The sequence below is a fragment of the Danio rerio genome, chromosome 3 (genome assembly GCF_052040795.2).
Source record: "Danio rerio strain M-AB ecotype USA chromosome 3, GRCz13ab, whole genome shotgun sequence".
Classification (NCBI taxonomy): Eukaryota; Metazoa; Chordata; class Actinopteri; order Cypriniformes; family Danionidae; genus Danio; species Danio rerio.
The window spans coordinates 42,723,701-42,736,352 of NC_141023.1; the positions used below are offsets into that span (position 1 = coordinate 42,723,701).

The 12,652-nt window shown below is 33.7% G+C and overlaps 1 protein-coding gene across 2 annotated transcripts in view; it reads left to right on the forward strand.

Moving 5' to 3' along the window:
• The first annotated feature begins 11,064 nt into the window (after nt 1-11,064).
• ints1 (integrator complex subunit 1) overlaps nt 11,065-12,652 on the forward strand; it is a 63,459-nt gene continuing 61,871 nt past the window's right edge. The window contains exons 1-3 of one of the 2 annotated variants that reach the window (XM_087244898.1): nt 11,065-11,349; nt 11,586-11,676; nt 12,137-12,424. In XM_087244898.1, coding sequence (XP_087101024.1) covers nt 11,622-11,676; nt 12,137-12,424 — 343 coding nt within the window. In that variant the 5' untranslated portion in view covers nt 11,065-11,349; nt 11,586-11,621. The remainder of the gene's footprint in view (nt 11,350-11,585; nt 11,677-12,136; nt 12,425-12,652) is intronic. The other variant, XM_087244897.1, reaches the window with a different exon arrangement.

Genomic DNA, 12,652 nt, shown 5'->3' on the forward strand with positions numbered 1-12,652 from the left:
AACCTTTAAATGTCACTTTAAGCTGTGCAGAAGTATCTTGAAAAATATCTAGTCAAATATTATTTACAGTCATCATGACAAAGATCAAATAAATCAGTTATTAGAGATGAGTTATTAATACTATTATGTTTAGAAATGTGTTGTATAAATCTTCTCTCCGTAAAACAGACATTGGGGGCAAGAAATATAAAGAGGCGCTAATAATTCAGGAGGGATAATAATTCTATAACATATAAACTACAGTATGGTATGATTTTTTATATTAGTATAGTAGTTGTGTGTACAGCAGAGTAATTTAAGTATTTCCTATAGTGTGGTTCAAAAACAGTATAGTATTTACAGAATTCATCTTATAAAATTTCAGAGGAATCGTGTCACTGAAGACTTATGATGCTGGAAAATCATCAAAATAAATGGCTAAAACAGCTAGGTAATTACAAAAAGGTAATTATATAATATAATAGAATAGAATAGAATAGAATAGAATAGAATATAAATATAATATAATATAATATAATATAATATAATATAATTTACATTTAGTCATTTAGCAGACGCTTTTATCCAAAGCGACTTACAAATGAGGACAAGAAAGCAATTTACACAACTATAAGAGCAACAATGAATAAGTGCTGTAGGCAAGTTTCAGGTATGTAAAGAAAGTGTAAGAAGCAAAACATTAGTATTTATTTATTTATTCATTTTGTGGTAGTTAGTGTAGGAGCCAGAGAGGGAATTGCAGATTAGTAAGGAAAATGGAGACTAAATAGTTGAGTTTTTAGTCGTTTTTTGAAGACAGGCAGTGACTCTGCCGTTCTGATGCAGTTAAGAAGTTCATTCCGCCAACTGGGCAGATTGAGCGCGAGAGTTCAGGAAAGTGATTTCTTGCCTGTTTGGGATGGAACCACGAGGCGACATTCATTCACAGAACGCAAGTTTCTGGAGGGCCTATAAATCCGCAGAAGTGAGAGCAGATAAGAAGGAGCAAAGCCAGAAATCACTTTGTAAGCAAACATCAGAGCTTTGAATTTGATGCGAGCAGCAACTGGCAGCCAGTGCAAACGGATGAGTGACATGTACTCATTTAGGTTCATTAAAGACCCCTCGTGCTGCTTCGTTCTGAAGCATCTGAAGAGGTTTGATAGAGTTAGCTGAAAGCCCGGCAAGTAGAGAGACCAGTCTGGAGAGAACAAGAGCTTGAACTAGGAGTTGAGCTGCATGTTCAGATAGGAAGGGTCAGATCTTTCTGATGTTATAGAGTGCGAATCTGCAAGATCGAGCAGTTCTAGAGATGTGGTCAGAGAAGTTTAGTTGGTCATCAGACAGAAACTTCAAGCATTTCTGTTTTCATGAGGTTAAGCTGAAGATGATGATCTTTCATCCAGTGTGAAATGTCTGACAGGCAGGCTGAGATGCGAGCTGGAACCGAGGGATCATCAGGATGATCCATGTTTCTAGATGACTGGTCCTAAAGATGTTGTGTAGACGGAGAAGAGAAGTGGCCCAAGAACAGAGCCAGTGTTTTAGATGCTGTAGGTTGGACATCCTCTCCCCTCCAAGACACCCTGAATTACCTGTTAGAGAGGTAAGATGTGAACCATAGAATAGCCGTGCCTGCAACGCCCAGTGACTCAAACGTAGATAGCAGGATCTGGTGGTTTACAGTGTCAAAAGCAGCTGACAAATCCAGCAAGATGAGGACTGATGATTTAGAGTCTGCTTTAGCCAGTCTGAGATCCTACACGACCCAGAGCAGGGCAGTCTCAGTTGAGTGGCCTTTCTTAAAGCCGGATTGCTTGTTGTCCATGAGGTTGTTTTGAGTAAGAAAGTCCAGAACTTGATTGAACACTACTTTCTCCAGAAACTTGGCCATGAATGGAAGCAGGGATACTGGTCTGTAGTTTTCAAGTAGCGTATGGTCCAGGTTGGGTTTCTTTAGCAGTGGGGTTACCCTAGCCTTCTTAAATGAAGTGGGGAATAAATCAGAGTCAAGAGATGTGTTAATTATGTGAGTCAGTGTTGGTATGACTGCAGGAGAAATGGCTTGCAATAGATGAGTGGGAATTGGATCAAGCGGACAGGTGGTTGCATGGCTAGATAGCACGAGTTTGGTCACCTCAGACTCAGAGAGCTGAGAAAAAGAGGTGAGTGTGTGTGGTGATGGTGGTGTGTCTTGCCTGTTTGTTGTAGGTGCAGCAAATTGAGCACTGATTTTTGAAGTTTTGGTGCAAAAAAAAGTAGCAAAGTCATCAGTAGTAAGTGTGGAGGATGAGGGTTTAGTATCTCTATAATATATAATATAATAAATAAATAAATTCAGAAATTATTGAATACATATTTATTATTTATCCTTTTATTTCTCTTTGCAGTTATGTGGATCTGTTTGTTTATCACAGCTGTAGTCCTGGAAAATTATACACTGCACATTATGTTATCTATGGGGAAAATGAAAGGGAAAGATCATTTTGTGGTATTATTTATTTCCTAGCAGGTTTAGTCCTCTATGCCTTATTAATTTTCGCATTGTCTCTAGTGACTCAGCACATATTCCCTCTCTGAAGAAGCATATGGCTTTAATATCAGTGTTTGTGCTTCTGGCCTCTTGATTCTTTCAGGCCCAGAATTCTGGGTGGCATTTAATTATCTGGTTTGTACCAACAAGTGTATCGAGCTTTACTGAATGTCAACTGAAAACATGTTTTTGTTGTTGTTGTTGTTGTTTGCATAAAATGTTTTCTTAAGAAAAAAATATTTAAAAATAAATAAGTTAGCAATTGTTATGAAGTAAAATCTTTAAGAAATGTCACAAAGCTGCTGAAAAGTGTTCTGTCCATTTTAAATATTTATGGCCAGGTGAAAATATCTCTTTACCAAAAATTCCCCACTCCTTATCTTCGAACAATTCTCCTCCACCCCATCATTTGAACCTTTCAAAGCAAGAACATACACACCTCTATAGACAAAAACAGACAAATGTAGCTCAAATAACATAAAAGAAGTGATGGACTGCCGTTCTGCTTCCCGTGGGATTCCTGTGGGACCTGTGGGAAACCACCATGTGGACATTAGAAAAAAGGGAGAAACTTTTAAGTGGAAACACATCTCCGGATTCTTAAAGTGACAGTGAACCCAAAAATGAAAATAAGTTGGTAATTTCCTCAACCTTTGACAGTCTGAGATGTAGTTTTCTTTATTCATTAGTAGGACATTAAACAAGATTTTTAGCTCAAATTGTGGTCCTTGGTGATTTATTAAATGCAATTCAAAATCTACTGGCACTTTGAAGTTGAAAACTAAAACATAAATAGAGCAAAATAACCCGTGTGGCTTTGAATGCTATATTGAGGTCTTATGAAGCAAAACAATTGGTCAGTGCTAGGTCATTCCTACTATTCAGTGCCATTTCAGGGTAGTAACTGTCCCTAAAAAAATGTTCCATTTCCAAGATTTTATCTTTTCAATTGAAAGAGTACTTAATAAACTATAAGAAAATACTGTTCCAGCTCAGGATATTACGGTTTAGCATTTTTAACAGAATTTTCGCATGTAACATGCTGGCCAAATGTTCCCCGTTACAGAACATTCTCATATCTTTTGAAAGGTGCTTGAAATAAATAGTTACTGTAATATTTACATTTTCTAAGAGCTAAAATGTCCCTCGCTTCACCCTGCAATAGCAAATTTTGAAAAGGTATTACTAAACAAGATTTATCTAAAAAAGACTTTTGATTTATAGCACATAGTAAATTTTATTTATTTCTTTTTCTATAAAGACAGATTGTAGGAATGGTAAATATTTGAAATGATTACCATGTATGCTTAATATATTCTTTTACTCTTAATGTTCCAGCTGTCATTAACTTTTATTTTATTAATCACAAGGACCACAATTACTCCTAGAAAAATCTTCTTTAAAATTCAACCAGAAAAAAAGTCACTTTGCATGAAAATTCTGAGGATGGGTAAATGAGCAAGTGTTTTTCAGCCATCGATAAATGTCTGGTGAAATGTTAATGGAACCGTTTTTAAATTTCATAAAGTTGCTTTCACAGCATTAATAATGTAATTTAATTAAAATATAATCAGTTAAATAAGTGAAATCAAAACTAGATGAAGACGCAAGCAGCATCAAGAGCAGCAGGCGAGTGCTGAAACTCCATTTAAAATACTGTGGTTAAATAAATGTTTATACCGTAAACACAATGTAATTTAATGCAGTTCTTCCCACTTTATATCACAGCTTAATCAGGCAGTGAGGATCATTGATTTTAAAGAAACCAGATCTTACACATGGTGATTTATAATGGCACAAGAAGTCTATGTGCATATACCCACATTGACAACTATTTTTTTGGGGGTGAATGGTAGTGATGTGACATTCTGCGCCGAGGCTTCGAAGCATGTATCAAAAAAAAAGAAAGGAAAAAAAAAACAACAACAATACATCTCGCAGTGAAGCAGTGTACAAGAGCTTGATTTATTTTACCATTATCACGTGATCAATGACGTCCGAAGCTTAATTTTCCGCCTGTACCCACGTGACTGCTTCGAATTTTGATTCAAAGATTTAAACACACTTATGGGTTAGTAAAGTGTGTAGCGAGAGATTGGGCGTCGATTGCATGCATTTCTGCTTTCCCACACTTTAACCAGAATTGTTCCTCATCGAGCTCTGATTTATAAAGCTTCGAGTAATGAACCTTTTTCCAAAACAATTGTGTTGATCGCTTCACTGATTCAGAAAGCTTCATTTCACCACCACTAGCAAAGTTTGGGGCCATTTTATAGTATTGGCCCCGCCCATGGGTTCAACCATTTTACTGGTTGTAGGTTAACATGTAGACAAAAAAAAGACATAAAAAGACACTAAACAAAAGTATAAATTAATGCAAGTAAATTAATATGCATACAAAACTGAAAATACAACACAACAAATAACCAATACAAATTTAAACAACAAAACTGTGATTTTTATTCACTGACCAGTGACCCTGATGCAATGCCCTGATGATGTCATGCAAAAATGGCTGCTCCGAAGTGAAGGCGGGAAAAATCTGTATAAAAGTCTTCGTTTGAAACATAATCAGGTTTGGTGCTGAGAAATGGAAACTGGTAAGTGTATGTAAACTGTCTATGTTTGGTTAATAAATTATGTTAAAAAAAAACGTGTCTGTGGTTATTTTAGTGTGAATGGGAAGATGATATGGCCTATTGTTTGACACGAAAGTGAGATTTTTATATAAACGCAATGCTAATCTTGGAAAAAAACAAAAACTTATAGCCTACACATTACACAAACACACACATGCACAAAACAGATAACGCTACAAAAATTAATATTTATAAGTGTATGTATTTTGTGTACGAGTGCCATGTGATGTGTGTTTGTCAGTCAGTGTCTTTGGTTTTACACTGTGACAAGCTATTATATTAATGTGTATATCGCACTTCAAGCCAGCCGCATATCCAATCTAGACTGTATCCCAGTAAGTTGTGGGAATACAACTAAAGAGCATTCCTGACATATACTGTACAAAGAGTATTAAATAAGGCTATCACGATTGTCAATAATGAGAGACATCCTTTATCTCAAATTGTTACCATCAGGCAGTGTTGTAAAATAACAATTTGCAAATACTCAAATTACTGTAATTTAGTTTTTCTCAGGAACTGTAATTTTAGACCCAATATAAACCCAATGTAATGTTTTTTTAGAGTGGAAGACAATAAATTTCAACCCTCATTTGTAAGTCGCTTCGGATAAACCTCTGCTAAATGAACAAATGTGGATGTAAATTCAAACGATTACATTTCTTACAACGAATGACTCATCGGTTGCTCTCTAGACGGATGGTGGTAAAGAAATCTTCTTTAGTTAAAGTTTAAATTGAATTTAAATATTAAATACTGTTATTAATAATTAAATGATTAAAATTTAAAGTTATGCCAAAGAGTTAAGAATAGCAGTTTATCCATATTCTATATATTTTTAATACTATAAAGACTCTATCATAAAGAATCGCAAGTGTTCAATTTCCCCTGTGACACAGGATTTATATTTGGAGAAGTGACTGGTGTGCCACTGACATCATGAAAATATGGTTAATATGAAAAACAGTTTATATAACATGGGGGAAGTTTGGTGTGGCGTCTGGCTAAGTAATAACTTTACTGACTTTGCCATAGCATTACTAATTATGGAAAAATGCAGCGAAGAGTGTTTTTAAAAGTTCATCACAGACAGCAGAAACACTCAGCAAATCTGCCTCAAGTGCAGTCCGAGTTTAGGGAAACACATATTTTATTTCCACTTACAACTTTTTAGGAGTGGCATGCATATTTCATATCTGGAAGGCTTTCAGAAACGACTGCTCATTGTTCATGTCAGAGAAATCTGTTTTTAACAACTCTGAGCAGACACATGTGTGCGTTTTCTCCATAACAAGTGCACGTTGCTATTGCTGAGTACATTACTTAAACACATACACTCAAAAAATATATGTATATTTATTTGCCACTTGTTTAAAATGAGCTGAAACAACACAATTCTTATTTTAATAAGTGATTTGTTTTTTGTTTCATCCTTTTAAATTTGTAAAAACAACATAATAGTAAGCAAAATGAGTGAATTTGTGTTGGGCTTTATAAATATGTTTTGGAGACATAGGAGTGTGTGTGAAGTGCCAAGAAACATGTTTACAAAAATACATTTAGTTTTTATTTTGTTTTAGTTTTAGGGGCTTTAATAACAATAATGTTTGACGTTGTTTGTAACAAGGAGTGGCACAGTGGCCGGAGTGATCAGCAGAGATGACTCACAGCATAATGGTCGCTGGTCCGAGTACCTTTCTGTGTGGAGTTTGCATGTTCTTCTCGTGTCTGCGTGGGTTTCCTCAGGATCCTCCTGTTTCCCCAACAGTCCAAAGACATGTATGGGTAAAGTCATTCATTCAATTTCTTAGTTCCTTTATTAATCAGGGGTTGTCACAGCGGAATGAACCGCCTACTTATCCAGCATATGTTTTTTACGCAGCGGATACCCTTCCAGCTGCAACCCATCACTGGGAAACAGCCATACACTTTCATTCACACTCATACACTATGGACATTTTAGGTTACCCAATTCACCTGTACCGCATGTCTTTGGACTGTGGGGGAAACCGGAGCACCTGGAGGAAACCCACACGAATGCAGGAAGAACATGCAAAGCGACCTTCTTGTTGTGAGGCGACAGCAATACCTACTGCGCCACTGTGTCGCCTAAAATGTTATTTTGTTTTATTTATTTTATTTTATTTTCATTTTTTTATTTTATTTCATTTTATTTTATTTTATTTTATTTTGGAGCGAGTATCTCTGTGTTGTTTTGTGCTGTTTTTTTGTCTGGCAGGCAGAGTAATGTCTGTTTCCATGCTGACATCATTTTTAAAATGAAGATTCTTGGAAATATTATTCCTTGTACAGGAACACTCTATTGAAACACTGCCACCCAGAGACATCTAATCACCCAGAGTCTGTGGTTACTTTAAGATAAACTTTTACTTTCGCCTTTACTTCGCCTTTACATGTCTTTGGACTTGTGGGGGAAACCAGAGCCCCACGCGAACACAGGGGGAACATGCAAACTCCACACAGAAATGCCAACTGACCCAGCCGAGGCTCGAACCAGCAACCTTCTTGCTGTGAGGTGACAACGCTACAAACTACACCACCGTGCCACCCCTATGGGTAAACTGGATAAACTAAATTGGCCATAATGTATGGGTGTTTCCCAGCACTGAGGTTTGTGCTTTTATTGTTGCATTGTGGCTGGAAGGGCATCAGGCTCTAAAACATTTGCCAGAGCAATTGGTGGTTCATTCTGCTGTGGTGATCCCTGATATAGCAGGGAATAAGGGAATAATGTTTGTTAGTTCGCTCAATCAGCAATAACTGTACTAATGACAGTTCTGAGATCAGTCTTTTTTTACTTGCACAGTCCATATTATGCATGAAAAAATATTAACAAAGTCAAGTCTGAACTGCATTAGTTTACAAAACATTGATCAGAATTAAAGGGATAGTTCAAATTTCAATTCAAATAAATTTCAATTCTGTCAGCGGTTACTCATCCTCCACTTGTTCTAAACTAGTTTGAGTTTCTTTCTTCTGTTAAACACAAAATAATATAATTTGAAGAATATTTTATTAATATTTTATTTAGAACTTCTTTAGTATGAGCAAATGATGAGGAAATGTTCACTTTAAGAAAGTTAATTGCCCCAACAAGTCTAAACTGTGATAAATTCATAATATTCTAGTTGAACTGATTTGATCTCATTGGTTCAAAAGGAATTTGAAAGATGAAAAGTTGAAGTTTATGTAGCTCCATTCAAATGTGTCATAATTATGTTATTCATTCATTCATTCATTCATTCATTCATTTATTCCTTCATTTATTATTTATTTATTTATTTATATTTTATTCATAATCTGTATATTTATTATTTATAAGTAAATTTAATATAACTTAACTAAATGTAATAAAATTTAATTGTATCTTAGTTTTAAATTAATTTTAATTTAAGATTTTAAATTAAATTAAATTTAATTGTATGTAATGGTATCTAATTTTGTATTAATTTATTAAAAAAAATCTTATTTTGTGGTTTTTAGTTGTATTTAATTGTATGTAATTTAATTGTTTTAAATTTTTATATAATTTAGTTTTATTATATTTTATTTTAATATTTATTATTTTATATTATTTCCATTCATTTATTCATTTATTTTCTTTTTGGCTTGGTCCCTTTATTAAACTGAGGTCGCCACAGCGGAATGAACCGCCAACTTATCTAGCAAATGTTTTTGCGCAGCAGATGCCCTTCCAGCTGCAACCCATCTCTGGGAAACACCCATACACACTCATTCACACTCATACACTATGGACAATTTAACCTACCCAATTCACCTGTACCGCATGTCTTTGGACTGTGGGGGAAACCGGAGCACCCGGAGGAAACCCACACGAATGCAGGAAGAACATGCAAAGCGACCTTCTTGTTGTGAGGCGACAGCAATACCTACTGCGCCACTGTGTCGCCTAAAATGTTATTTTGTTTTATTTATTTTATTTTATTTTATTTTATTTTATTTTATTTTATTTTATTTTATTTTGGAGCGAGTATCTCTGTGTTGTTTTGTGCTGTTTTTTTGTCTGGCAGGCAGAGTAATGTCTGTTTCCATGCTGACATCATTTTTAAAATGAAGATTCTTGGAAATATTATTCCTTGTACAGGAACACTCTATTGAAACACTGCCACCCAGAGACATCTAACCACCCAGAGTCTGTGGTTACTTTAAGATAAACTTTTACTTTTAGATAAAATGATAGATTCTTATGTCACACGAGTGAAGCGTCTTAAGGGGCGATGACATTATGAATGAAATAAATGAATAACTGCTTCAGATTTAGTGACTCAAAGCTTTGCATCATGCAGTCAAGATTGAAGGTAAACATCCATTAGCGTACAGATGGCAGTGGAGTTGAAAATCACATGATCTCTGCTGGTAATAAAAGATTGGAGCAGCAAAATAACTGAATGATTTGTCCTGATGGCCGAATGGTTCCATGCAGTTATGATAGCTAAAACTAATACCATAAAACTAAGGCCGACTAAAAGAGAAAAAAATTGAAGCTTAATAAAGATTAATTTAAACTAGGGATCTCTGTGCTTATTTTATGTTATATTTTATTTTATTTTTAGTTTCTACAACTTTCTTGTAGAAATCAATCTTCTTTTATATTTTTTAAATTCATTGTTATTTAATTTATTTTCCACTTAATTTAGTTTAGTTGATTTAATTTGATATTTAAACTATTTCAGTTTATTCTATACTTCATTCTTTTATTTTACGTCATTTATCTTAATGTGTTTTGCATTTTACTTTATTTAAGTAATTTTAGTTTTTTTTTCTTTTATTTGTTGCTGTTTTATCTTATTTTGTTTTGTCTTCATTTTTTGTTTTATTTTCATTTACTTTCTTTTAATGATTAATATGTAGTTTTTTATTAATTTTATTTTAAATAATTATTTATTTAATTTTTTTAAACTACTTTTGATTGTCTTAATTTTATAATCATTTGTATTTTAATTGTATTTTACTTGATTTTAATTGTTTAAGTATATTCTATTTTATTGTTTTATTTTTTCTGTCTTATTTTGTTTTGTCTTTGCCTTTTCACATTTTATTTTTATTTTTATTTACTTTTTAAGGTTTATTTTAGTTTATTATTTTATCAATTTTATTTTATATTATTATTTCATTTTATTTTATTTTAGTTTAGTTTATATACTTATATGCCAAGATTTTATAGTTTTTTTTAATTAAATTTATATAGTTTAAATAATTTAAATTATTTTTATTTTATAATTAATTATATTTTTGTTGTCTTTGACTTTATTGTACATATTTTAGTTTTTTTCTATTTTATTCTTTGATTATATTTTGCTTTTTATGTTATTTTGTTTTGTCCTAAATTTTTACATGTTGATTTTTATTTTTGTTTATTTATGATTTTTTTTTTAACTAACTCTTAAAACGTATTTGTTCTCTTTGGCATTCAATATTTTTTTTTGACTTGATAAGCAACAATTCTTTATTTTAATGAATCTCCATTTGTAGTGTGCGCTTTTGTTCTTTTTTATTGTATACAAATTAGTTGACTTGTCTTTGTTTTTATACCCCTCACTGTGGTTGTTTTAAATGTTCTATACAAATAAACTTTTTATTGTACTGTATTTATTATTTGATCAAATTTAATTTACTTTTATTTCATTTATTCATTCTTTTTTTTCAGCTTAGTCCCTTTATTAATCTGGGGTCATCACAGCGGAATGAACTGCCACCTTATCCAGCATAAGTTTTACACAGCGGATGCCCTTCCAGCTGCAACCCAGCACTGGGATTTTATTTTATTTTATTTTATTTTAGTTTAGTTTAGTTTAGTTTAGTTTAGTTTAGTTTAGTTTAGTTTAGTCATTCAGCTCCAGTGCTGCAGGAGGCGCAGCCGCTCTTTTCATCAAACTCTTCCACTGCAGCAGAAGCACAAACAGCACTCGGCAAATCATGTAGCTGCCCCTTTCAACAACAACTGAGGTACTTTATTAATCCTCAATTCCTGTTTTTTGCCTTCTTACTGTACCATTATGTAAACGATATGTTACTGGTAGAGCAAACATTTTCAAAATGAACATTTCAGCCAGTATTTGATGTTTTTACAAAACGTTACAAGGCATCACCTGCTAAAACGCTTAGACTAGCATGTAAACAAATACAAAACATTAAATAAAATAAGAGCTCTTACAGGTAGTCGAAAAAATAGTTAACCTATTTTTGTCTTGCTTATGTACAGCATAGGAAATATATATATATTTTTACTTCAGTATCAAATTATTTCTGCTAACATCAGTCCATATCACCATGTAAAGTTAACCTAAGTTAAATGCTAGATTTTGTTTGGGTGTGATCATAGTCATTTTAAGTTATAGACTCAAATGTACTTTTATCTAATTGAAGACTAATGCTGTTTATGTGTCTTACAGTTACAGTGAGTTGTTTAACTTGTGGAAACTGTCACAATGAATCGACCAAAGCCAACAAGCATCAGGCGCCCTAGTAACACCAAGCCATCAGGTAAGACTTTAAGCTTACTTTTCGGACACGATTTGGATAAAGATGGTTTTATATTTGCACATTTGGACTTTCTCCTTAATAATATAATTTCAGAAAATCATTCTTTACAAATTCTAAGTATAGAAAACATATTAGCATCCAATGACTATCAAAATACTGCATTGTTCAGAGACAGTTAAGTAGGTAGCAGCTAATGGTGTTTTGAAGTCATACTCGCATGCCAATTCAGACCAAATATTCAAAGTAGCATGGTAAACAATATAGGGAGTTCGAACCTATTCAAAAATGAACGAATGTGCAAATATAAAACTAACTTTACCTCAATATGGACAATTCGGTACTCTTAAAACATATCTCTTATCCATGGCATTTAATAGTTGTTTTGACTTGATGAACACTCATTATATTGTATTGTATTGTATTGTTTTGTATTTCCTGTTCCCCCTTTGGCGCCCTTCAGGTCACCCTCCTCCTGGAGATTTCATTGCTCTTGGGTCGAAGAGTCAGAGCAGTGAACCGAAAGCAAACCCAGCTTTGCTGAAGCCGGCATCCACTGGTTTGCCACCAGATCGCAAGAGAGAGGCATCTTCATCTCTGCCTTCTTCCTCCGGCTTGTCCAGTCTGTCCAAACGGCCCAAACACCCCAATACTCCACCCAGCGCCCTCTCTCGTCTCGCTGAGGTGGCTGCTGTGGACAAAAGGTCAATTTCTCCCTCCATCAAAGAGCCGTCTGTGATTCCTATTGAAGGTAACGCCAACAAACCTTTCTATTTTATTGTAAAATGTTGTTTATCTGATGTTTATTTTGATCATAATTGCAGTGAAATTTAGAGTTTTTGGAGCTGCCTTTGATATCACAGCAAAAAAAATCTCTTTGAAAGGTCTAAATGTTACAAAATTAAAAAAAACATAGTTTTATTTTATATATTAGTTTTGCAAAGATCTTTTTCAAAATACAAAAATCATTAAAAAGAGA